General features: G+C 47.5%; 1 protein-coding gene across 1 annotated transcript; it reads right to left on the bottom strand.

Annotated features, from left to right (window-relative positions):
- Nucleotides 1-1,030: 1,030 nt before the first annotated feature.
- LOC144129258 (uncharacterized) lies at nt 1,031-26,366 on the bottom strand. Its single transcript, XM_077663274.1, has 2 exons — nt 26,224-26,366; nt 1,031-2,441 (listed from the first exon to the last, which is right to left on the bottom strand). Exons 1-2 carry the CDS (start codon nt 26,224-26,226, stop codon nt 1,587-1,589), a joined length of 858 nt encoding a protein of 285 aa, XP_077519400.1. The 5' UTR covers nt 26,227-26,366; the 3' UTR covers nt 1,031-1,586.
- Between the last annotated feature and the right edge of the window lie 1,186 nt (nt 26,367-27,552).

Here is a 27,552-nt window from a genome sequence, read left to right as displayed (position 1 = left end):
AAAGTTTTTGTAGTGGCAGTTTCGATCTCGTTCATCGCCAGCGTCGGAGTCCGCCATGATGTCACGGTTGGTGGAACAACCTGCACTACCATTGCTGGCGATATCGGCGTCCTCAGCAAGCACTGGCTGTTCCTGCGAACAACCACTGGGTTCGTGACGTTACAATTAATGAGGCAAGTGCCCCTTGAGGTCACTCGATACGGGTTGAAAAGCCGAGCAGCTCCTCAGACAACATTCAAAAACATATTAAATCATGTTCCACCCATTGTCTGCGACTTAAACTTGCTGGAAAGCATCTCCTTGCACCCTTGAAGCAAATCATGTCGTTTGTATGCGTTCGAACTTTTGCGGCTGTACCCCTTTAAGAAATTAACCGCGATGATCTTGCCGTGCGTAAACCACCTTAACTGTTTCTTTCATATTGAAACATTTATAATTATGTTATGATGTAAAATAACTTACCTTGTGCTGATAACTTACCTTGGCGTGATAATTGTTATAAACTGTAAAGAGCTTTTTTCTCTCTGTAGGTTTTGCTTGTGTTGTTGTTTTTGAATGTGTTGAGATGTACATGTGATGTACTTTGCATTTATGTTCACGTGCCAGGCTACTGCACTGTTACCAAAGTCGAGGCCCGTGGCCTTGTCAAGTTGTCAAACGACAGCTTTCACTCCGGGCCCCTGCCATTATTTGTATCATGATGGCAAATAAATTGAATTGAATTGAAGAAACGGCTTACCTTGCACATAATTCGAGGGCATTGGTCAATTCCGCACGCACCTGTTGCTGTTCTGCGCCGTTCCGAGCATTTTCTTCGCTGGCACGTTCTTAGCTTTTTGGGAGTAATGCTAGTTCGTTCGCGGCGCTTTCGACTAGCTGCGAGTTGTTTTTTTTTTTTACTTTCTACCGATTATGCGCTCCTGAGAGCACGTTCAGTGTCACTATCCGAGTAGCAGGGTTTGGGAACGGGGCTTGAAGTGTATTTGAAGTTTAATGAATGTCACATAAAAACACAAGAAGTTCAAACGTCTCAGTCCACAAGCAGTGCTCGTTTGTCACGATCTTTATTCGGTGTCAAATGACGGCATTCCTAAAGTCGAAAAGCAGGACGAACGCGCAGGCTGAGAAGTTGAGGCAGGTGCAGGACATGTTTTGTCGGCGAGCTAAGGTGACAATCATTTCGGGCAGCATGCTCACGTGCATACAAGAAATAAATCACAATGCGGTTTTTGTATGAGGCATTTCATGAAGGCATTTCACGACACCTGTACCCGGCATCTACAAAAGCCGATGCCGTGATGAGCAAACGGCTGCAACACTTTTATTCGCTGTCGTGTATCCTCGTCGCCAAGAAGACGCACGCAAGCAATTCTTCCAGAAGACAGGCTGGGACTTATTCCCTACCCATAACCTTTCCACGTACCGGGCACACACAGTCTTAAACCATGCAAAAATAAAAGAAAACGAAACGTCGTTCGGGCGACCATAGTGGTGATCCCTAAAATGTGTCGTCTTCCTCTCCCGGCTGGTTTCGGGTAAAGAAAAAGAGCAGACAGCTCCGCAAGCAATGCTCCGATTCTCACAGCCTATGCGTTTCCTCCCGCGCGGAACCTGGGCCTGGACGTATTCTTCTTGCCGGTTCCCCCGAACCTCCTGTTACTCCGTTCGCCTTCGGTCGAAGCTGGCGACTCGGTCGTGCTGCGGTCACGTTTCCTTCCACCGGCACCACCGCTGAAGCTGGAGCCTCGTTTGGACGACGCCGATGTACCCTTGGGCTTGGCCGTGGACCTGGACACCTTGGGCTCCTCGGTGACGGCGACCGCCGCCGAACGCGGCTTTGGCGTCACCGTGGTCGATATGGCACCCAGCGGGGGTGGGTGCTTGATGAAGCTGGGCAGAGTGGGCCGAGGCCTCGCTGCGTAGTGGACGTTGGGACGGTGCAGCCGGTTCTTCCTCGGCGCTAGGAACAGGGCCGAGGGCGAAATCGGGCCCGTCTTCTTCGGCGGTTCCTCACCGTCGGGCTCATTGCCGGCGTCGGACGCTGCGGCGGCAGGCGGAGGCTTGGAGTCGGCGCTTGATCCGGGCTTCAGCTTAGACGATGGCGAAGGCTTGGCCGTTGACGACGACGACGACTTTGAGGACGGTGGCGGGGCGTCGTAGTCTTCTTCAGCCGGAGCCTCGGGCTTCCCGCCACGCGAGCTCACACTGCTTCCGCTCGAGCTGCCACCGCGGGATGAGCTCTGGGACGAGGAAGACTTCTCTGGCTTCTTGGCGGCGGCGTCTTCATCGGCGCCTTCTTCGTCGTAGTAGTAGTCGTCGTACGACGGCGCCTCGGTGCTTGGTCGCCGGGCCTGGCTCTGGCCACGGCTTCGCTGCGCGCGGACGGCGGGAAGGATGACGGCCAGCGCCACCACGACCCACAGCAGCAGGACCGGTGTCCTCTGCGAAAAGCACGGGTGGCGAGTGATTGGTTACAACAAAAAGCTATCGACTAGTGCGTGATTGTGCGAAAAAACTGATGGAATTGAGAAGGAGATAAGTGTGCCAAGTTGCAGAAGGAAATTGGCGCTGTCTTGACGTTATGCGAAATCACATCAAGTATCATCGTTGAATACAAACAGCGTTAGTCAAGCGCGACACCTCAACCCCTTAGAGCATTCATGCGTCATCGATAGCAAGTATTAGACGGAGAATGCAGCTATGCATTACACGTCATATTGGGAGCTGAGAAGAAATACGACCATAAAGTGAACGTTTGCACATAAAAGTTGTAAAATTGGTTTTTGAGGAAAGTAAATGGCGCAGTGTCTGTTCCACATCTCGGTGGACATCCGAACCGCGCCGTGAGGGAAGGAAGGTGGAAGTGTAAGAACAAGAAAATGCCGTAGTGGAGGGCACCGGAATAATTTCGACCACCTGGAAATCTTTATTGTGCACTGACATCGCACATCACAGGGGCGCCTTTGCGTTTCGCCTTCATCAAAACGCGGCCACTGCAGCCGGGTTCGAGCCCGGGAACTCCTGCTCAGTAGCCGAGCGCCCTAACCAGTGAGCCACCGCGGCGGGTCAACGTTTGCAGGTGAACTGTATTTGGGAGGACTTTTCAAACATTTCAATATACTGCATTTTATTTTCGAACATGCTGCGCTAAATTCTCGATTCAAATAAGTCCGAGAGTTGTTGTACCATTTCTGGTGAAATACCGGCTCCCGTTGGTTCACGTGAAGGACCCACTGCACAACACCTGTCGGCAGTAGTCGGCTAATGTCCACCATACTGTCAAATCTGCACATTCGGTTCTTCATGCATTTCAAAATATATACGAGTTTTATCGTTGAAGAGAGACCGAACTCTGCTTCTTTCATACACGCCAAATTTTTCGTCTTACATTAGGCTTCGCTAAAGCGACTGTCGTCAACTGGCTTTGCTTAGGTAAAGGCCACAAAAGCCGTGATTATTAACTACGACACTTTCTGCAGCCCTTACGCTAGAAAGATATTTTCGAACGAGATCAGCAAGCTTGCTTTGCTGAGTTAAGTGAACTAGTTTCAACGTATTGTCTGTTGTGCTTTGCGAGATTTGTGATTGGCATATTTTTAGCGGTGTGATGTGGGCGTCTTCTGCTAAGTGCCCACCACCTGTCCCTATTTAGAGCCGCTGTTGAGTGTCCCTATTGAGGACCACAAGACAGCAGATGCCACATTCTCCTTTGCGCTGCGACTGTTTCGTCTCCACCCCTCCCCTCCTTCCATCCATGAAGCCGCGCGTGGACCATATGACCATAGATAGCATTTCCTCCTTAGCGCACCAATTGACCCGACGCACTGAGCCTTCGCTCCTTGAGTGAACCCGCTGTGGAGAAAAACTCACCCACAGAATTCTGCGCTTTAAAATTCATGCATAGATTTCCGTTGACAAAACTCCATCCATTAACAAAAATCAACGGGCAGAAAAATACGTCCATGCAGCCGTTAAAGATATACCTAGAATATATCAGCAGTGTTACACGCAAATTAAAGCAAAAAACGTGCGTCGATGCAGCCGCTTAACGCGTACCAAAATCGAATCAACATCCGAGTGAAAAAAAATGCGCCGATTTAGGCGGTAAACATGCACTTGCCTTAAAGGCCTCTTTTGTACGAAGGAAAGGACTATTAGCTCGAGATACGGCAGGATCTTGGTTGCACGAGGTCATCAGGTGGCAGTGAAAAGTTTGCATAGGTTGTCATAAGGCGGAAGTAGTCAGAGTAAGGCATGACTGAAAGCGTGGGCCTCTTAGCCATTGCAATGCAGCCCGGGAAGATAAACATTTGTTTCAGGCTTTAAATACTGGTTAGTACCTGCCTCAAATTGCAATATGGTAATCAAAGTTTCACACAAATTCTTGTTCATTCAGATTTTGGCACCACCGATCCAACGCAGCAGCGTTTTCATTCTGACAGCGGACAGCTTCCGAAAGCAGTAAACGGGTATTGCGCATGAACGGGTATTGCGCTCGCAATCGCAGTAGCACGACGGCGTTACGGTGCGACTCTTTTGTTGCGTCACCTTGCTCGTCACAGCGCAAGGAGAAAGGCCTAGCAGCTGGGCAACAATACTCCGAGAAAGGAAGAAAGAAAAGCGAAATGAAAGCGTCCCTCAAGCCAGAACAAACCCCCGAGCCGCACGTAAGAAAAGTGGTTTGTTTTTCTTCTCACGGCATTCCTTCAGCGTGAGCGAACCAGCAAAAGCTGCTGCTGCAACGACAAAGCGCGTGGCCAAAGTGGGTCGGCGGCGTTGCGGGGTTTACTGCGGACGTGGGGGCGTCGTCGTCGCTCGCCGTCGGAAACGTGGTCCCGCCGGATTCCAAGCGCGCGAAAACCCGAGCCTCCGCTAAACAAAAGACTGGCGGGGCGGCGTGTGGGTGTAGCAAGTACCGCGCCAGTCCTTATCCCCACGGCAAGCAGGCAGGGAGGCCAGGCTTGCCGCTGCTGGTGCGGAGAGCGGCGGGGGCATTAGACCTGCCCGCCCGACGACGTCAGACAGCCGCCGCCGCCGCACGATGTAGGCCAGTCGTGAGCGGTATAGGTCCTCACCCTTCACGGCAGTGGCAGCTGGCCCCATCTGCCTCCCTCCTGTCGCCCGGCCGCTGCCTCGGCTACCTTTTTGCGGCTTTTGACTTGGTTCGCTCGCGATGCTGCATGGAGCACGTGGACATTCGGCAGCTGATGTGTACCCCCTTCTCCACACTCCCGAAACGTCATCCAGCGCCGCGTGCTATGTCAAAGCAGCTGCATCCCGAGTTCATTTTAGTTTGTCATCCGAAACGAACGCCTCTCGCGTTCAGCTCCTGTCTTTGTTTTCTTGTCGCTGCGTTCCTGACGTGCAAGTTCTCTCTCGGCCAAGTGAGCGGGATGGTCCGTAAGTGTCCTCGCTCCCTGGCGAGAGCCGCAGAAAGACGGCGGAGGCGTTTTCGAGCGTGGCTGAGGAAGTACCTGCACGCGACGCCCCGAGGCGGGAATGTGGGTGCTGCGGTTACGTCAAGCGGAACTGCGGGGTGGTGTGAAGGAGGCTCGACGTCTTGGTCGTCGCCAAGCCTCTTCCTACTCTAAGCCGAAGGCAGCTGCTCCATCATTTTGCTCGTCGCTTATTTGCGGTGAAACAAAGTGAACTTCCGTCGCAGTGTGGGCTTCCGCTGTCTGCGTGCACAGAGAATCGCTAACCTGCATCACTCGATTGTGGTTGTCGGTGTACTTTTTTTTTTCTTCGCATGATATCTGTGCTTGAGGTTTACTGTTAGTTCGAACCCGACCGCGGCGGCTGCGTTTTTATGGAGGAAAAACGCTAAGGCGCCCGTGTGCTGTGCGATGTCAGCGCAAGTTAAAGATCCCCAGGTGGTCGAAATTATTCCGGAGCCCCCCACTACGACACCCCTTTCTTCTTTTCTTCTTTCATTCCCGCCTTTATCCCTTTCCTTACGGCGCGGTTCAGGTGTCCAACGATATATGAGACAGATACTGCGCCATTTCCTTTTCCCCGAAACTAATTATTATAATTATTATTTACTGTTACCGGTGCCCCTCATGGCTTTTGCTAGCCTGGGCTGCTATGAAACCAGTTCTCGCTTCTTTTCCGCTGAATGAAAAACCAATGCGCTTTCTGAAGAGAAGTCGACCTTTTGCGAAGGTTGGCACTCATTTGCAGCCAGGGCTGCACTGCTCGCTCCTAATGCTGCTCCTGCTGCTCGCTCCTGCTGCTCCTAATCTAGTGTTTATCTTTCCCATATATTTATAATTTCACGTAATGTAGCCACAGCGTTATGATACAGGCAATATGCACATTAAGAAAATGCATCCCAGTCTAAATTCCACCGGTTGCCGCTTCGAATGCAGGAAACACAGTGAGTGTGAATCTTGCATTTTATGTTTTTGTACTTGAATAATGATAGAAGATCAGGGCGTACGGAGCCTAAAAACAATAAAATGAACAAAAGTAATAAACGAGCGCCGACAGCGGGTCAATTTTAAGTTTGAAATTTTTCCAAAGTGTGCCGTATCATGGCCTAGCAAACTGAAATAAGTTCAACTATTGCCACTCCAAAACAAATAAGCTTGACATCAAGTTAATTATCCTGATGCTTGTTCCCCTACCACTATTTCGCCACTGACATCAACCTGTAAAACATTCAGGCCAGTTATTTCCTTCGTTTGCGGACACGCTACAGATATAGCCTACTGACAATAAGGAAAGGAAGTTGGGGTTATGTTAAATGGTTTTCCGGCTGGCCATGCAGAACGAATAATTTCACATTTTACAGCAGCAATGGTCTCATCAATTGTCGCACATTTATGAACGCTTCCCACTGTATCATTATGCGTTCCGGGTCAGATTTCAGTTCTATATTGCGTTAAAACAATAAACAGACGCTTCCTGCAGTTAAAGCAACAAATTGAAGTAGCCCTATGTCGATCGGTTTCCTCATTTTAACGACATAGACGCTACTTTCAGAGACAAACGAGAATTACATGGTCGGTGTCGCCACCACCGGCCGATTTCGCAACTAGACGGTGATGCGTCCTTACTATTTTTTAATCCGGGATCCAGGATCCAAGAGACGAGGCGTCGCCCCTTCACCGAAGTGTAGCTTTGCCTCCAGCGCACATCAACTACCTGGAAGTCCATGCACAGCGCAAGACTCCGAGCTGTCGGGTGCTAGGGGTCGCCGACGGACGCGGGCTACGGAAACGCGTGACGAGGGGCGTGGCACCACCTCGCGAGGGCGCATGCGCGAGCTGCGAAAATCAGTCCCGGCTGAAGCGGCGTCCTGTTCGTACGAGGGAGACCTGAGGTGCTCCATTCTATATGTTCAGCAGGCTCACTGTCCTTCAGTTGTAAATATTTCTATCTTACTGTACATGTTTCGTCATTATGAAAGTGCATACGCACATTAGGAGCCCTTCGTCGTCACTGGTGTCGACAACGTCCTTTAATGCTGAAATTCACAGTGACCATTAGTTAAACCACCTCATGCCCCACGGCCAGTCCACTTCGAAAGCTGCGAGCACTATTTCCGGAAGATTCTTCTAGTGCATCTCACTATTGATACAGTCTCAATAGCGCTGTTGTTATTTTTACTTTCTTTTTAGCTCATCTCTCAAAACCCCCACACAAAGTAATGCTACCAAATCCCAGTCTTCCTGCACACTATCGGAGCCCTTAGGTTCGTCTTCGAGCAAGTGTCCCGTTCACGAATCAAAAGCTAAAATGACTGCGGAGTTTGCCTTCTCTCCGTTTTTGCAAGTATGCACTGCTGAAAATCACGCGCACAGTGAAACAGAAGATTATGACAGCTACGGAACAATGAATTTCGACTTTCTTGTCCTTACGCTTGCACATATGAAAAGACTGATGAGAAAAGGAAGGTCTTTAGCCGAGGAAAATAGTAACCTTAATCCTCTATATGGGATCTCTGCGACGCGCTCTTCTGAAGAAATCATAAGCGGTAAGAAATTTGTTATTGCTCTTTTACTTTGCTTAGAAGAAGGGGCCGCCACAGCGAATTTCATGAACCATTTTTTGAGAAGAATGCACTTATTATTCGTGACATTTCGAATGAGGTTGAAGGCTTTCTTGATTCATCACAGCCAAAGCTTGCCAAAACTGGCTGCCGGGAAAGAAAGAGAAGGTTATAGCGATCAATACTACTGAGTTAATTTCCTATGTGCAAATCACGCGCACAATGATATGGTCATCTATGTATCCTGTTGTTATTTGCAGCTTTCTTTCTCACACCAGGAGGCAGCCGTAATAAGATGAAAAAACGTGCAGCGCGACTTTTATGATTTGAAAGCGCGAGTGAACTTTTATGTCAAACAAATTATTTTGCGTCTTCAACTTGTTAATAAACTTGAATAATGTTTTATTTATATTTGATAGTAGCAACTCGACACTACAGTGTCGGCAATGTTTACAGCACAGAATGTTCACGTGACAATTATATCATAATCAGTGTGTCTGCATCGAATATACTCTTTTTCTAGCATGCCTACAAATCTCTGACGTCAAGAAGAGATCGTTTGTGGCCTTCTAATAATTAACGTCGAATGCTATTTCCCAGGTGCATGAAGTGGACATTTTCTAATACCCATTCTGCTAACCTCCAGACGACATTTAGAAACTAATCGTCTACAGCCTGTAAATGTTCCCAATCCGAGTTTCTTTTTTTTTTTATCTCGAAACAAACAACGCGGCCAGAGACAAAGAAGGAAAGGCAGTAAAAGCTACCAAGGGAAAGTACCCAGCAAAGGGTTAAGGGAAACAGAGGATGTCAAGGGGAAAGAGCAGATGGAAAGAAGCAAGCGGTGAATTATTCGTTCATTGTCCTTAGTGCGGCATTACAGTTTGGGGCTTCAAAAGCTTTCTGCCTCAAGATACACTTCACCTCCCTGGCCATCTTTCTACATCTTATTGTGCCGATCATATGTCTTAATCCATGCTTTCGGCGCATGAGACAAAGATAACAGGGAACGACAGTGTGATTAACTCGGCATTTGTACAATTTTTCTCCGCCATTCGAGGTTTCTCTGCCATCATCTTTGCGCTCATGATCTCATTAATTAAAGTTTATTGCGGCAAAATAACAGGGTGGACATTTCTCCGGACTCAATGTTTTAAATATATTTGCCTTTCGAGCAACCCTTCACCTGTGTCAGCGCGCACTCATAACAGTTATTTACCGTGACTAGTGGACTAATCTGCAGCGTGGCGATATGTTGCTATTTATCGCCGATAATGCCTATTAAACCAAACACTGGCATTGAGAGTTAGTTAACGCTGAACTAATGCTAACGATGATTTCTTTACGTTTTTTGCAAACAGCGAACCAGTCGCAAGACACATAAAGCTCAGTAAGAAAACTGCAAGAAAGTACTAATACTCTTGTGAAGTTGGTGGCCCAGATATTGCTGAGGTGATAGTATGAGCCATTTCAGTTATGAGGATGAGCGCAGAAGCTTGCACTTTCAGCTGTGTTGCTCTGTTCCCAAGCGCACCATTACCTGCATAACAAGAAGTTTAAGCCTTCATCTAGAAGCTGACGGGGACAGGTATTCCGCCTTTAGATAAACCAAAGACATACGTGAAATAGGTATGTGCCTTGCTAAGGCAAACTCATGCGTCGAGACGCATTACCTTGAACTTGGTATAGAAAATAACTCGTAAAGAAATTTTGTCACCCTTGAATTGTAATAGAAATGAAAAATTCCTTTGAGACCCCGTCCAACAAGGGAGTGAGAATATTTCTCGTTCTGTTTGACTTTCGTTGCACGTTTCTTCACTTCCAAGGATAAAGCGTCCAATGACTCTCTCAGAAAACCAGACTGATAAGTAGAAGGAAGTGCGTTTCGCAGACTTTTTCTCTAGACGAGACGAAGCACATTGAAACAACACCGAAAGGAAAACCGCACGTGGAGAAACGTGAATACTGCGAGCAAGCGGATCAAGGTTACCGCTTATTTCACTTCAATCCGGTTTCGCAAGGCACATGGCTGTGTCGTAACAACTAACGATGCATAGAATTTCGCCATCAGATTCACAGACGTTTGCTCAGCAGTGCTTCTTGTTTCTTGGAAAGGTTTTTCAAAACAGTGCACATCACAGAAACGTTCCCCGCTGATCATACACAAGCAAGTGCATTTCATGTCATAACTGCACAACGTACATGCGTTCATACTTTCTTTGAGAAGCTAGAAGTTTCTTGTTTGGCTAAAGGTATTATTTCAAACTGTCATAGCCATTAGAGAAATAAATCACACATTCTTTATTATTAGCAGCGGTTATTCTCGCGTATACAAAACTCTGGTATAGTGTGTGGCGTGAAATATGGTGTCTAACGTCCCGAAGCGACACATCGACTGCGAGGGGCGCCGTAGTGGAGGGCTCCGGATTAATTTCGGCCTCTCGGGGTTCTTTTACGCGCACTGACATTGCAAAACACACGGGAATTTTTGCATTTTGCCTCCATCGAAATGCGGCCGCCGCTGGCGGGATTCGATCCTGCATACTCAGTAGTCGAATGCTGTAGCTCCTGCGGCGGGTATATGTGTATCCCAAGTCTGTATAGCCGCATGGATCTTATTATCCTTAAAATATAAATGCGTTCTTTTTCGAAAGTCTCCTCCGAACAGTGCATAGCTACGTCCAATTATTGTTCTGAATAACTGATCCCCTGGCTCTTTCTGGCTATGATAACGTTGTTGTCCGGCAGCAAGAAACCCATTTATGGATGTGAAAGTTTAATTTAGATATCTTTCGGCACTCATTTCAAAATCGTGACGTCCACACCGAGAAGGACTGATTGCATCCGATTTGAAGTAAATGGCGGTGTAGCATAGCCTCTGGGATCCATGCTTGAAATTTGCTATCGGCGCACGTAGTTTTATTACTTGCGATATCGGCCGAAGATGGCGCAACCTGTTTTTACCTTTTTGGAATTTTCGTAGCTTATGAAAGCTCCGTTCTCGGTGAGCGTTATCTGTCGTTAAAATGCCGCGGCATATCGGGACAGGCCAATTTAAGTTTGTCATCAGGCTCCCTTTAAGATATCATGACGAACATTGACGAAGTACTTCGTACGTGCGCATTTGTGTCCGCGTGTGCGTGCTTATGTGAGGATGTATTGATCACGCACTCTGCCTGTCGCTTTGTATCCTAAGGAGGCAAATATTTGTTTGGTATTTTAATTATATCTCACAGCTTTCATTACATAGTACATGTACTGCACGGTACAAGCAAATGAGAACTCTGATTCATATACCTTCGCAAAATCGGACTGTTTTGGGCGGTAAGCTCCGATATTTGTTGACGAAAGGCTTCAAACTGATAACTCCTCCCCCGCCAATAGTTACCACTGCGGCAGCCCCTTTTTAATCTCCTCACCCTTGTATAGTTCGAGATAGTTCGTAAGATTTGTGGAATTATTTGGTCCAGACATGGTCGTAGTATTTTATTCACGAATGAGTATAGCACCACATACTCATGAATGAATTAATGTACGCACAAGTATGTGTAAGTACAAATGTGTGTGTACCTGTTTATTGATTTACTAATGTGCCCTCAGCGCACTGAACCAAGGGGATGGGCGGGTTAAGGCTGCCCGCAAAAAAAAAAGATGTGCAGACATTAAGTACGCACAGCAGAAAAACAAGTGAGGAGAGAGTAAGTGTTCAGATATATAACAAAAAGCTAATCATTTGCAAAAAAAATTGACGCTTTGAACATGCGCCATTAATTCATAAATGGCTTGCTCTAAGGGGCTACAGAAATTTCGGGACAACTTACGCTTCTCGCCTAAAGCCTGTCAGTAGCTAATGAGGGTCTGCCCTTGGAGAATACAGTCAGCGAAAACTGTTGGTAGTCTTGGCCTGGCTTCAGCTATTAAGGCTTAGTGAAGGCAGCAATTATACCGGCGCTTCAAACTTATTTTTAGCAAAGGTCATGACTCCCTCGTCATCACTTAAAAGCTTTCCCGTAGTAGCAATACAATATTACCTTTGGTTGCGAATAATTATCTGTACAGGTGCCCACAAAAGCTTTATTTCCTCGCTGGCTACACGCGCAGCCAGGCAATATGGGATGCATTGCGCAGGTCGCGCTGGAAACTACAAAGCACGCACTTCACTTCAAGGCTACATGGTTAGGCTGCCCAGTAATTAGCCTTTGTTGCAATTTTCGTGTTGCGAAAACTTTTGTGAACACTTGTACAAGTAAATTTGATGCCTATTCTTGCTTATTCAGGACAGGAAATATGAGAACATGATAGATAACGGGAGAAATTTCGAAGAGCTGCAATGCATTGTTCTTGGTGTTTATCTCCCTGGGCACTACCTTGACTGTTTGAAGTTGAAATTAATGAATTCTTAGGCGTCAGTGCTGCACCTTGGTGATGGGGCACGCATTAGAAGATGACTGTATTGTGGCCATCTGGTTTTCCTTAAATACCTCGAAAATCTTACCACAGGGGCGTCTCGCATTACGTATCCTACGAAATGCAGCCTGCCTGAGCCCATGCGAAGCAGCAAACTGAAGTCTAACCTCTCAGCCATCGCGACAGTATCTATTCTGTAGGTTTTCTTTTTCCCTTTTTGTGCTCTCGAAAAATGACCACTTGAATGGATTATTCGGGTATGCACAGTGCTGACATGGGACAATGAATGTAAACTTTCGCCAGAGTAAGAACAGAAAGGGCGTTGCAAACTGATGTGAGATTAGAAGCCTCGATGTAGCTGTTCTAGCTGCTTAAGCTTCCAGGAAATGTCACATCTTAAAACACGTAGTGTTATTCGGACATGCTGCGTGTTATGCTAACAGCAATAAATGCCACAGTTTTTCAGGGATGACGTCAATAAGATTTGTCAAGTTCGCATTACCTTTGTGAGGAGGGTAATTTGCATTCACATCTGAAGAGTAAAAGTGGAATACGCGCGTGTTAAATTTATTCAGCGCTTACTCGGAAAACACAGCCCATGATTTAATGTATCCGCGTTTGTAATTTGCGTGAAATTATGGCTCGCGACAGATTCTAGAAAGGCAGTCTGTTTGTGACGAATTCGGGGTGTATGTGAACTAGAATGACCACACAACTGACATAAATGTACGTTGTAATAAAAAGCAGCTAGCTTTGAACATTCGGCAAAGCATCGAATAAAAGGACTCAGTATGGGGCTCTTGCTAACAATAAACGATGCATATGCTGCAGATACATAGTTACAGTTTACCTCATTAGGATGTATTTCATAGCTATAGGGGAAAGAGCTCTAGAATAAAGATGTACAGCATGAACACAGCATAGGTAGGGTAATTCAGATCCAGCACGCAAACAGCACAGCTACACTGACACGGGGTACAGAATCGATACATCAAAGGTACAGAAAATCGGGTAATGGGGACGGTAAATCAATAAACAAATGGCTCGACCGAACGCAAGGACTAGATAACACATCCTCACAGACTTTACAAGCACTAAGGCGCTGCTTTCCGAGCCTTTATTTGTAAACAAACACCATCGTCTCTTGCGTTCTTGATGCCAGTTGCGACCATGTCTATAACAGCACTGTATTCGTATAGCCCCATCCTGCTAGGGTTATTTGTCTTTTCTTTCTTTTATATTTTACGAAGCGCAGCTTAGAAGCGCCAGTAACTGCCTCTGCCATAACAATAGCACAGACAATGCCCGTGCGAATGTATGCAACGAACTGCTTGGGAGCGTATTGCCGATTCAGCGGCAGTGAACCTCGAGCAACAAAGGCCTGCGTGTAATCGGGATGGAGTACGACAAACGCTTTCGCAACATGATTGAATGGTAAGACAACAGCGGCCACCCTGGGAAAATCAGCATGGAACAAGGGAACCGCCACAGATTGCCAGTTGATCGCCACTAACCTAACTCTATCGTTATCTGGCAAGGCCCCTTACTCAATACAACGGAAGGTGTCAGGGACACTAGCGTTGTAAGGGCACCGAAGCCTAAGCTAGCAGGTCGCCTTGGAAGCACTGAAGCCCTGGTTCTACAATGTAGCCAACGGAACTGCGCTTGGATGCACAGGTCAGAACGGGCCACGTGCCTCTAAACTGTGCCGTCAAGGGTCACGAACGCAATGCAAATTGACCGTAGTTCCCACCAAACCTTAACTCAGTGAAGCTGTGTCGTGCAATTCGCTGCTTGTCGTGGTGGTTGCAACATGCATAATCGTTCGGAGAATTGTTCACCTTGCAAGACAGCGATCTAGAATTCCATCACCAACGGAATATGCGCGGTTACGCCGAGGGACAACAATACACGGGATTACAAAACGCACACTCAGGTGCATTGTTTTAAGACCACTGCCTTGTATTTTAGAAATGTAGATCGCAAGGCTTCAGCTCGAAAGGAAATGGCGGCTGGCAGCGTGACCTGCAAAAGTAGGCCTGGTGCACAGCTTCGCAAATTTTTGCAGCGAGAGTCTTTAGGCAGAAACACAAGCGTAGAATGACTAAATGAGCACTTCATCGATGTGTACGTCACGTGTGTGTCCCATACGCATGACCCCAATCTTCAGCTTACAATTTGCATCCACTACGACTGTTTAAAAGAACACTGAGGACAAATTTAATTCGGTCCGAAACGAAAGACCACACTACGGCATCCTAGTGGTCAAGAGAACACTCTCGCTGAAAACAGAGGTTTTATATCCTATTAAAGAGCAAAAAATTGAAATACAGGGGTCGCGATCCCCGGCTGATTTTGCATCAACACAGACTTTTGATGTTTCGGTTGGTTTATGGAGGCTTAACGTCCCAAAGCGACTCAGGCTATGAGGGACGCCGTAATGAAGGGCTCCGGGAATTTCGAGTGTCTGGGGTTTTTTAACGTGCACTGACATCGCACAGCACACGGGCCTCTAGAATTTCGCCTCCATCGAAATTCGACCGCCGCGGCCGGGATCGAACCCAAGTATTTCGTTTGAGTCAGCAGCCGAGCGCCACAACCACTGAGCCACCGCGGCGGCTCTCACTTTTGATGTGGATCTCGGTGGCTACGCTACACCACTGTTCACTTCAAAAGAGCGGTAACCAGTCCTTCTTGGTGTAGACCTCACGAGTTTGAAACGAGCGATGGGAAGGTTTTTAATTTAATTTTATCAGCCGCAAATGCGTCTTCTGCTACTGTATAAACGTTAACATATTCATAAAGAGCCAGATAATCGATTTTAACTAAGAACAATAATTCGATGGAGTCGTGCTCAGTGTCTTCTTGAACTGTAACTATTAAACAGTTTTAGAAATACAGTGCTTTTCCCATGAGCCCATCTGTATAAGGAAGAGCAGCTCTGTTTAAGCTTAGAGCTTACATCAACCTGTTACGATGAAAAAATGCAACAAAGCTTCTCTGAGACAACTCGAATAGCGTCGTCACAGTTGATCTGAGACATTACAGTGTGTGTCACATGTAGTTCAGTTTTCTTGGTCTCTTGATTTTTTACGTATAAATAATAGCTGTTCAGAGCAGCGCACCAGGATGTTTTGGGCGTTACCGGATACGGCGTTTTGTTTCCAATTGCAGGGCTTTCAATCTTTGTCCTGAACACGCTCTCTTAGTCACTGGAGTCAACACTGCTTCCCTCGTGATTATTATTGACAAATTTTTTAGGGGCAATGGTAGCTGTCGGCAAATGACACCAATAACAAGATTAGTAGTAACCACAATCCCTGAAGATGTTGGATGCAGGTGAATTTTTTTGCTGTAGATACTAGTGACTGAATTTTTTTAATTGCAATTCGTCGCGCTGATTATTTGATAATTTGTCATTCATAAGCCTATTTTATTGCCTTCGTATTGCAATCACATTTTTTTCTGAAATGGCAATTCCAGTCGTACTGTTATTGTTTTCCTCTATATTCCTCGAAAGCGCATTCAACCTTATGAGTAGATATTCCGTGGAATTATTTGTACGTGTTTTGACGTATTGTACAGGTCCTACAAAAACCTATAACGTTATCGCAGGAATCAAAAAGACATTCTCAGGACCTGCGCTTGCTAGTGATGCAGTATGTCAATTCAACGTGGATGGAAGGTCCCAGTGGATGCAGCAACTGCGAACAACTGGGATACAGTGCAGCAAAAAATTCAAAAATGCAATATGAGCGCGAGCCTAATCCAAATTGACGGCCACGAAGAGGAAGCGGCGGCGGCTATCGGAACTTTTGACATTGCTGCGCCACGAAAGGAAATAAGGTGATAGAAAGTGGAATGAAAAAAGGAAAAAAAAGAGCACGCACGCGGAGGACGCATAAATTGTGTGCGCTGACAGCGCGGAGCGTGCCGCCAGACGGGCGCACACAATGCCAAGCTCATCGAAAACCTGTAGCGTTCCCCTTTCGACAGTGTCCTTTGGGGGCCGGACGCGAGCTGCTTTTCCTGCAAGACTGCCCAACTGGGCAGCCACTTCCTCGAACGCCCTCACCCCTTATGCAACCCCGGAAACGACACCAAAACAGCCCGCTTCTTCTTATTCTTCATTCCACTCTCTTTCTCTCTCTCTCTCTCTCTCTATGCCGATGCTTTGGCGACGCTTTGCCGTCCGCTTCTCCGCGCCGCCAGAGCAAATATCCCCCTCACTGCAGTCAAAGACACCAGTGCACCGCCAACAAGGGTTGCTACAGCAGCCTTCTTTGTCCGCCCTTAACGTTTGCCCATAGCGCGCTACACGCTGTTTCTTTAAGCACAGGCAGTGTACCTCCGTCCGTTTTTTTTTTTCTCATTGCCAACTGTCCGCTACCGTTTGCTCGACGCAGACACACGTGCCGTTACCGTGTATGCAGAGGACCGGCCTTAAATTGCGGTTGTCCAGGAAAGTGCCCTTCGCCCAAGCGTGTGAAAATTCTTTTCTCTTCCAGGGGCCGTACCTGGCTGGTTTGGAAGTTGTCAGAGAACGCAGAGAACGTTAAACCGTTGCCGAGAGGCAGAGACAGACAGTTACGTGACTCGCGGAAGTGTCCGGGCTGGGAACGAGAGAGGCCACGCTTTTCTCTGAGTGCCGGGTGCCACCCTTGAGAAAGGAACTGTCAAGAGGCGGCGGCGGCGGCCAGGCGCTATTTGCAGCAACCTGGAAACGATGATGAACCCCCCGGTGGGAAGGAGACCGGCAGAGAAAGGTGCTCGCGCGAGTTGGACCGTATAGAAGATGGAGCAGAACAAATAAAGCGAGGAAATAAGCAATAATTTGTGGGAGGAAACGTTCGTGCGCCATATTTGCATAGCTGCGCAACAAAAAGTAACACCAAGAATCGTGCTCTTGCTTCAGAAAGTAGAAATGGAGGTAGGCTCTAGGAACACGCGCCCACAAAGCGCTGCTGCACTATGTAGCGGCGTTCTTTAAAGGCGTTCAGCAGCACTTTGCTTGTGCTTATTTTCTGAACCTGCGTCCCATCGTTGTGCTTTTTCTTCAGAAAGCCGCCGTGTGACCGACTCGCCTGTCAGTTCGTGCTCGTGATGTACGCTTCCTTCATTCGTTCGTATAGGAAAGAAGCAGCCGTAAGGGGCGAGCTCAGACTCGTGACTGCCCGGAATTTTCATTTTTTTATGTCTGATATTGAATAAAAAACAGCCTTCCAAGAATTTTCAATGATCGAGGGGCATTTAATATACTTTACCATAGTTTCCAGTAGGTGCTTTATTAGTCAATATAGTACATCAGCGAGTCAAGTATGTTACATGGGTGATGATGTTCGAAAATAAAGCAGGATTGGTTCAAATCTCGCCCTGGCCACATAATCTACAAGACATTCATAACTCCTTGAAATAACCAAAAGGTGCGATCTCTTGTGTCGTTTTTCGTTTCTGGCTCCAAATAAATCATAGCCTAACATAGCACACACTCCAACTGCCTTGTCAATTAGTTTATTTAATAGTCTAGTTTCTTTTCCCGCAGTAGGGCGTCATTTAGCCGAGTCACAGTCATGTTCTCTTTTCGCTAGAGTATTAACAGAAATAAATTTCAATTTCCACTGTGTAAACATAAAATAATGCGTCAGGATCATTTGTAATCATGCTCTGAATACAAAGCGTTACAACTGTACGCTAGAGAGCCGATCGCGTCTGCGCAAGTAGATTCTCAAATCCAAATGCCGCCACATCTTGCACGCTGACCTCGCGGTCACTGAGCTATATCCCTTTTATTTATCTGCTTTACGCAGGAAAACGTCATCACGGACGGGCTCTGAAGCAGCATAGTTCAGACTTATTTTTGCGTCTGAAGCCACCTGTAATCCATCTGGTGATGAATAATGTATAAACCGTTAGTTCATTGCTCCATTCATAATGCGGCACGCTAAAGAACTTTATCAAAGCGAAACAAAATAGGTCAGTCAATGTAGATGTCAGCGCATGAAGAACAAACGGATTTTAAAGACTTTTGAGCTATACTTGATTTTTTGGGGGGAAAGGAAATGGCGCAGTATCTGTGTCACATATCGTTGGACACCTGAACCGCGCCGTAAGGGAAGGGATAAAGGAGGGAGTGAAAGAAGAAAGAGGGGCCGTAGTGGAGGGCTCCGGAATAATTTCGACCACCTGGGGATCTTTAACGTGCACTGACATCGCACAGCACACGGGCGCCTTAGTGTTTTGCCTCCATAAAAACGCAGCCGCCGCGGTCGGGTTCGAACCCGGGAACTCCGGATCAGTAGCCGAGCGCCCTGACCACTGAGCCACCGCGGCGGGTTTTTGAGCTATAGCCTGAATAAAAAAAGAAGTGATCTTCTACAACCTTCGAGCTACCGCAAGAATAAACATTTGTCGCATTTGCAAAAACTGTGTTTCATTAATATGAACAAACACCGACATGTAAGGGTGTCCTTATTACGCAACCATTGAGTTGCCCCCCCCTCAGAAAAAAAAAGAGCACGCAATTTCTGAAAGCTGCAAATCGACAGACATCTACCAATATCCTAGAAGCCGCCGCGATGGCTCAGTGGTTATGGCGCGCGGCTGCTGACCCGAAAGACGCTGGTTCGATCTCGGCCGCAGCGGTCGAATTTCGATGAAGGCGAAATTCTAGAGGCCCGTGCACTGTGCGATGTCAGTGCACGTTAAGAACCCCAGGTGGTCGAAATTTCCGGAGTCCTTCACTACGCTGTCCCTCATAGCCTTCGTCGCTTTGGGACGTTAAAACCCCCATAACCATAAATCAATATCCTAGGACGTCTCGTAATTGGACATCATTCATGCCACATCCCGTGGACTCCCTTTGTTGTAGCACGACTCGATGCATGTGTGGGTTGAGCGCACATCCTTCTTCGGAGCAAGGAGAGCGAATACTTTAAAATTGATCTTTCGAATCCTTCGTGCCTCTCTTTCAAAAAGCCGTTACGCGCACAAGATCAGAGACAGCACCATCCCCTTTTCCTTACCGCGAGGTCGTGAATCCGGCTGGTACTCGCACCGAGCGGCCATAACTTGGCTGGCTTACAATTTCCTCAGAGTCGCAGAGCAGCAGCACAAGAGGAGAGGCCCGCTTTAGCATCCGTCTCACGACCCCCGATCGCGTAGCCAGACTCTCCCGGCGCCGTCAATGCATATGTATGCTCACAGGACGTGAGCGGCGTTGTTCGAAGAACTCTGGGTCACGCTGGCTGGCGAGTGGAGATGTAAAGCATCTCAATGTAAATAAAAGAAGAAGAGAACAGAACGAAGGACCAAAAAGAAGCCTTACGAGCTGCGCGAATCCGCAACGCGCACAGGCCAGCATGAGAACGAACGGTACACACACACACAGCCCAAGAGAGAGAGAGAGAGAGCGGCGACCATGCAGCTGCGCTTCCTGCAGCGATGCCTCTCCTCACCAGACTAGTTCCTCAGCCCGGGCGCCGTTGCGTCACCTTTGGCCCGCAGAGCGCGCCGCGGTCCGGCCGCGGCATTAATCATTGCGAAAAAGAACGTCGTTCGTCGTCGCTTCTTTTTCTTTTCCCCGCAAATTGTTTCATCGGGGAAAGAAGAACGCGTGCCACTTACGCCACGCGACCACTACCACTCGGCTCTCGCTGCGGCAGCTCGCCTCGATCGTGGCTGCCGCGAGCAAAGGGTGTCATCGGCGGATTGCCGGCTTCCCTCGCGGGCTGCGGCCGGTTTCCCGCTCGCGTAAAGTCGAGTTACGGCGGCCGCGCTCCTCTCTCGCTTGCAACACCGCGGCGGCACCATCGTCTCGAGCCGTTCGTACGGCGGCGGCGCTGCAGCAGCTGCAGCCTCGGAAGAGCCGCGAGCGAGCCGATGGGAATTTGCAGGCGCCCCATCCCGCGCGCTGCACCGACGCTACAATGCGGTCACGGCATTGCCGCCGAAGATCTTGAGGGGTCAGAACATGCCGAGTGGGCTGTTGGAACGAAGCGGCGGAAGGACCGGTACGGCAAACACTTCTGGCTTGGAATTTCTCGATTGCACAATCAGCTGATGGATCGGTGCGCTGACGCGACTATTGAAGGCTGTCCGGTTTGCTTTTCTCTTATTTTATAGCAATGGCCAGGGTCGTGCCCCGCAGGAACAGCTGTACGTCCTCAGTGCTTCGTGGTCTGCAACGTTTACGCACGAAAGGGAAACGCTGCATTGTCTTCGCGTAGGAGAATGGCTGGCAGGTCTTCAGGCGACCCCGAACGAGAGGGCCGGTTTCTTCATGGTGGTGCCTTGCTAAGCGTACTTACATAAGATTTCATTTTACTTTTCGGCAAGGGTAGGGCACCTTAGCTCGTTACTTGGAATTTCAGAAGGTCTACTGTACATTCTCTCTCCCCCCCCCCCCCCCCTCACGGCATCCTGGCCTGAAAACATCAGTTCTGGCCAGCGGAATATTTACGCCTTAGGAAATGATTTAGGGGAAGACAAGTCGCCCCGAAACAGGCAGCAACTTACATTCTAACAATAAGAGGGAAATGTTACCCTATACTCATTAAAAAAAAATGCAGGAGTAACACTCGCACACAAGTGAAAGTTTCATGGTTAAGTGAGGTTTTCATGCGATTACAAAGGAGCCTTCCCTGACGAACAATGTCCTCACTTGGCGCAGCACAGAAAACTTTCATAAGCAATCTGATGAAGCCAAAAGTGAACTCAGAAAATGAAAAGTAGAGTAGGCAGCATAGATATCAAATGGGGCAGCCTTTTAAACTTGCACGGCATCTTTTCGTATTTTCTTTTCATTGCGCATCTCAGTTGACGGGTTTCCAGAAAAATAATTACCATCTGTTATTTGTCAATAGCCCACATTCAAACTTACACCCGCCGCGATGGCTCAGTAGTTACGGCGCTCGGCTGCTGACCCGAAAGGCGCGGGTTCGATCCCGGCCGCGGCGGTCGAATTTCGATGGAGGCGAAATTCTAGAGGCCCGTGTACTGTGCGATGTCAGTGCACGTTAAAGAACCCCAGGCAGTCGAAATCTCCGGAGCCCTTCACTACGGCGTCCCTCATAGCCTGAGTCGCTTTGGGACGTTAAACCCCTATAAACTGTAAACAATTCACACTTACTGTGAGTGTTATTGCAGCCTCGTTTAATGCTACTGGCCAGCCTCTCTTCGCTGGCAACAACGCCCACTCCTGATTGGATTTTTTGTTATTTTTATCGCACGCTGCAGTTTTCCGGTGGTTTTGCATTGATGAGATCGTTTGCATAGATCTGTGATCAAAATATGTTGAAGCAAGCGCTCCCTTCCCCCTGTCTTTTCCAATTTAAACCTGCCACTTAAACTGTGAATGGAATCGCAGCTTGTTGCTTTCCTTAGGTTGTTGGTGGCAGCATTTAATGAGAAGTGTTCCAGGTTTTTTCTATTTCTATGGGCCACCCATTTCTTTTTCAATACGATTCCAACACAACACCGTACCTTAAGAGCGAATAATCATTGACCGCATAGAGTATATAGAAATATAGGTCATTAACATGGCTTTAATGCATAGCTATATTGACTGCATGGTTTAAACTGACTTTCATACCAGTATAAAATACCGAAAAGCTAAGGAGCACAGAAGTTTGTTGCATAAGTTGCCTTAAAGTTTTAGAAGGCGACTTTGGTATCATTAACAATCGGGATGCTGCAAACGACAGAACACGATACATTATCAACAATTGAAGCAACGATTTCTGTGGGATTCTCCTACACACTATTTGCAGCAAGTGAGGTATGTTCGCTTTTTTTTTTTCCTCATTCGCCTCTGAATGCACTTAGGAACAAAACACAAGCACAAGGACAATACGAAGCGGATATTTTTTTTCTGTGCGTCGGTTCCTTGTGAAGAAAAACATAATACATCCGTACTCTTTTGAATTAAATGCAGCAATCTATAAACATGGGAATAGACCGGAAAGTCACTTCTTTGAATACACAATTTTTTAAGCCGATGCGTTTTTTTTTTAGCTATCAGAACAAAATATAGTTACAACTTAAGTCTTGGAGGCAAAAAAGAATCAGGAAAATAAGTGAAAAGTAAAACTTGATATGAAAAACACTTTGGCTTCTTTGATTCGAGGCGTTCGCGGTCTCCACTTATTCCACTTTTTTTTTTTTCAACGCCCGATACGAGCCAGAAAACGCTGTTTTTTCCTCAATTGCTATTTTCCACCTCAAATGTGATTTACACATCTGGTTTTGCAACGCTGTCCGAAGCTTGTATAAAAAAAAAACGCATCTGGAGTCAAACACGTGTCAGAGAAATTATACAGAAATAAAATCAGAAGTCAGTTGTGCACGAAAGACGCGAAGCTGGAATGCATCCTTGGATAAATGCAAATTCATGGCTTATCGGAGCTAGTAAAGTCTATCGTCTGGTATCACCGGCCGCGCGACGGCAAGGGGCGTAATATAAACGCAAGAAGCCGAGTAAACATGAAGCCTTTCCAGCTATAGTGCGACCCAAAACCACTCGTTGCGTGTAAAAAGGTGACATGGGGGGGGACTAAAACCGAAGTGTCTGCGTGTGCTGCGCGTCGTAACGACGGCCTTGAATGACGACTGCCGCGGAGTTATCTCAAGACAATCTATAGCCAAGCCGCTGCTACGACGACGTGGTCGGCTGCTTCTTGCATAACGGGAAAAAGCTGTTGGCCATAACGGTCTCCGGTAGCTCCGCCGCTCCACAGCCTATCACGGGGAAAAGTTGTTCGCTCTGCCGCTGTTCCATCTTTGCCTTGGTGCTTCTGCCATTACCCCCCCCCCCCCCCCGCCACACACACACACATACACACGAGGTTGTACATTCTTTCTTCTTCTTGTTGCTGCAGGTGGCAGTGAACGGCGGTGGATATGTGGATGAAGCAGCACGGTTTCCAATGCCACATCTAAGCAGACTGTTTTTTTTTTCCTTCCACTTAGGAGTGCGTCATCCTCATTGAAAAGCTGTAGCGCGGAGGCCCGCAGTTCTTTCTTAATGCACTAAGTAACAATGGTTGTCGGAAAGTTATACTGCACGCTCATGTCCGCCTCGATATAGCACTGCACCGCAGCGGGGGCCTAGTCGTTTGAGCATCCGCCTCGCATGCGGGAGGTGCGGAGTTCGATCCCCAGTGCCGCCGGGTACCCACAGATGATACAATGGATGCAAGCTTTCCCCTGGTCTGATGTTCGGCCTATTCAGGGTGAAATGCTTGGGAAATGGGTCTTTGACCCCACCTTGTGCAATGAAAAGCTACCTTGTGCCATGGTGCTCTTTGGCCAAAGCTGCCCTTGTTCCATAAAAACATCATCATCGATATAGCGCTGTTTTTCCTGTAAAAAAATGGCACTTTGATAATAACTACGAATAACAGTTGTATGAGTGTGTAAACTGCTCTTGTACAGCTCATTGAATATGCGTCATTTCTCCAAACCATACTAACAAATATACATGTTCCAGCGGATGCGGCAAGAGCAAGCTATTTTTGTTCTTTGTCACACAGTGCAGAAAAAAAAGCATTTTAAGCAGACACTCGCTTTGCGCTGTCTCGCTAGGTATTAATACAGTTACCTGGCATTCCTAGAGCAACCGGATTGCTAATATCGTGTTAATAATGTAAAGATATTTTTAAAACTTAACAACATGACCGCATGTGCTTAATGTCTGTTATTGCAAAAGCGGGAACGTTTCTTCTATTGCTGAACAGAGTAATAAATGCTTTCAGGTGTTATTCTAATAAAGCCGCACTGCGCACGCCTTGTGCACTCATTTCGCTGTGTTAGAGTACTACAACGCAAAGAAAAGAGCTTGCTAGAGGTCAATATTAATCATTGCTTCGAGATCTACATGCAGACCGCTCTTCTGTGCCTCAGTGCAACCGTCCAGCCTGCTTTGGGTGTAAGTAACCGGGTATATAATAATGAGTCTTCCGTAGTATTTTAGGTATGCTGATTTACCACCGCGGACTCATCACTGAGCGGATGGCAAATTTGGTGAAGACAATTAGGAAAATGTTTTAAAAACACTCAAGAACTATTTGAGAAAATGGTACACCTCTAATGAACGTCAAAACAAACTCTCAGTCTAATGCTGGGAACAAATCCAAACGAGTGGAATTACTCAAAACTTGGTTTGCAGCACCACTTAGGCTATTTAATACCACAGAGATGTCCTTTTTGGCTCCATAACATTTCGCCGGCAGTCAGATGAGAGAAATTAGTCCTGTCATTGTGTAATGTGATATGCAGGAAAGAAAAATAGCTCCAAATTCTGATCGGTATTAACCTCTACCCTTCCGGCTGTTTGCTTCATTGGTTAAATAATAATAATAATAATAATTGGTTTTGGGGGAAAGGAAAATGGCACAGTATCTGTCTCATATATATTTGGACTCCTGAACCGCGCCGTAAGGGAAGGGATAAAGGATGGAGTGAAAGAAGAAAGGAATAAAGAGGTGCCGTAGTGGAGGGCTCCGGAATAATTTCGACCACCTGGGGATTTGCAGAATCTCCGTCAGTGCGTTATAGTATAGCCCTGATAATGAATAAAGATTGACGCAAGTTTTTTCCGCTCCTAGCTCGTTTTTTCCTTTATTGTGACAGCGTGCCTGCTGGCATAAAGTATTATTTATAAAGGTACGCACTGGACTGCCAAAGAAAGTCCAGTAACATCCGGTGGCGCGTTTCTCATTCAGGCGTAACCCGTTTTGAACTATCATGCTTGCTGTGCCTTAGCACCATGATTGTTGCTACAGGTTTGGATATATTGAGAAGAAAACGGGGTTAAATCAGTCGTGTATATCATACTTCTGATGCCCGGGTTTGGTGACAAATACGCACATTTCGCCTGGTAACATGGCATGGGTGGGCGTAGACAGTAAAAAATGTCTTTGTCCCTAATATCGCACAACAAGAATGTACGCGTGTAAGACATGCCTGGCTTGACACTCCCCCAGGAATGGTTCATATTGTTCGATCTCTCCAAAAATGTCTCACGTGGTGTAGACATAACAAAAAGAGAGATTGTAGCCAATTTCCAATCCAAAATAATCTTGTGATAAGCACACATGAGCTATTCATAATACTCCCATGTAAATGCAGGAAGGCATAAATAGCCGCAGCATAACGTGTGCAGATAGTGAAGTTTCACGGGGGCATTCGATATACCACGAAAAAGAGCCGCACACGCAAAAGGCCCAGAAGTGGCCAAGGGCGAATACTTACGTCGTGACACAAACCTTTAAATCAAGAGCAGCAAAAAAAGAAGGTGCATCTATCGAACCATCTTCCGGCAGATAACCTAATTCGCTGTTCCCTGACTACTTTGAGGCCAAAGGACGGAAGATGTGCACAAAACTCCAGTTGGGGTTTCCACCTCAGCCATCGGATGATCTGAGAAAGGTGCTTTGACCGGCGTAATCATTGTTATACTTCTTATCAAGCTTATCATCTTGTAAGAACAGGAACTACAGTGCAAAACGCCTGCCGAATGCAAGGCACAGCGCATCGACACTACATTTTGTCATGACAAATGTTCCCGCACACGACCGCCTTATGTGGCTTGCTCCCCACCGTCCACAATAAGGGCAGCTTCGTATCTCGAGGCTGCATGCACCTGACATACGCCGGGTGCAAATATGTTAAGCAGAGAAGGTAGCAATGCGGGTCCTGCAACGGCACGCTGCGAGGAAGTTAACGCTGCAAGTTCAGGAAGAGGAACCGTCGGTTTGTCGATAGCGATCCCGTTCGTCGGGGCCCGGCTACAGCGAACGGAAGGGTGCACGACGTCCACTCACCATGGCTCTTGCGTTGCCGACGACGACGACTGTGCCGTGGGCCACGTCAATCCACAAAGGAAGGGTGGGGAGGACGAGGAGAGGAATCAAGTCGACACGTCACAAGCTGTTACTGGTGGTTGCGGAGAAAAGGGCGAGGAGGTGCAGGAAGGTGGTGAGAGGAGGCGGAGAAGGGCGAGAGAGAGAGAGAAAGTGGGCCGAATGGTGGTGGCGGATTCTATTTCAGTCCGGGCTCGTGGTATGCAAATTAAGCGCCGAACGGTCTCGCAAAATCGCACGCTGGCGGCGGCGTCGGTGGTGGCAGTCGACGGACAACACACAAACGCCGCCCTGCTGCTGTTGCCGAGAGTCGGGTACGCGCTAAAGGAAGGTTGCCCCAGTCGCAAGTGGGTTTTATACGACCGGTGCTCGCATGACCTAGTGGCCTGCCCAGCTAGTCACGTGGTGTCTAGGAAGACATTCTCGTGGCGAGTGCGCCGGGAGAAAGCAGCCAATGTCCCCAACCTTCCCCCCCCCCCCCCCCCCCGCCCCTGCTGAGACTCCTTTCTCTCTCTGTCTCTCTCTCTCTCTTTCTTTGGACGCGGGAACGCGTGCGGGGCGAAAGCGCGCGCACGCGCGTACAGCACTCCACTTTTTTGTTTGCTTCCCTACCGGCAAACAGAAAGTGATGCCCCATGTTTGCGTACTTCAGTAGCTTAGGATGAGCGCGTAATCCCTGACGGAAGTTGTTCAGTCTGCGGAAACCGAAAGTGTTATTGCAGAAACGTGTTAAGGTCGAGTATTGTATGCTCTGTTGATCAGACTCGCGCTTGGTATATTGAACTCCCAAAGCACAACCACTCAACGTCAGCAGTGTTCCACTGAGTCTTCCCCTGTTGAATATCACTTAATTGAATCTGCATTCGATTTTGTATACGGAACTTCGGAAATTTTCTGGCGTCGGAGCTGTAGCGACAAATGAACAGTGTTGTGGCAAGGCGATAAAACGAAACCAAGTACAGCTCTCAACGCTGTGTGGTGTAACACTGGGAAAGGTGAACTTTAACTCAACTCTTTAGTTCGGTTCTACCATCGGACTTGTGTGTGCTCTTTCACTTGGCACTGTAGTCTTCAAAGACACCCACTCTGAGGGGACCATAATGCCTTGAATGCGTTCGCGTTTAAAGAGAACGCTCTCTTCCATCGAACAGTAAAGTAAGAGAAATCTATCCGCCTCTAGTTTTTGTATGAAGTGTATTATTTGATACCTTTACTTTTTTCAGGTTTATGGGGGATAACCTGAAACTCACATTAGCTTTTTCAACGCACCTGTCACACGCATTTCCAAAC

The sequence above is a fragment of the Amblyomma americanum genome, chromosome 4 (genome assembly GCF_052857255.1).
Source record: "Amblyomma americanum isolate KBUSLIRL-KWMA chromosome 4, ASM5285725v1, whole genome shotgun sequence".
Lineage (NCBI taxonomy): Eukaryota > Metazoa > Arthropoda > Arachnida > Ixodida > Ixodidae > Amblyomma > Amblyomma americanum.
The sequence above is the reverse complement of the archived record's forward strand: the minus strand, read 5'-3'. Positions and strand labels throughout refer to the sequence as shown.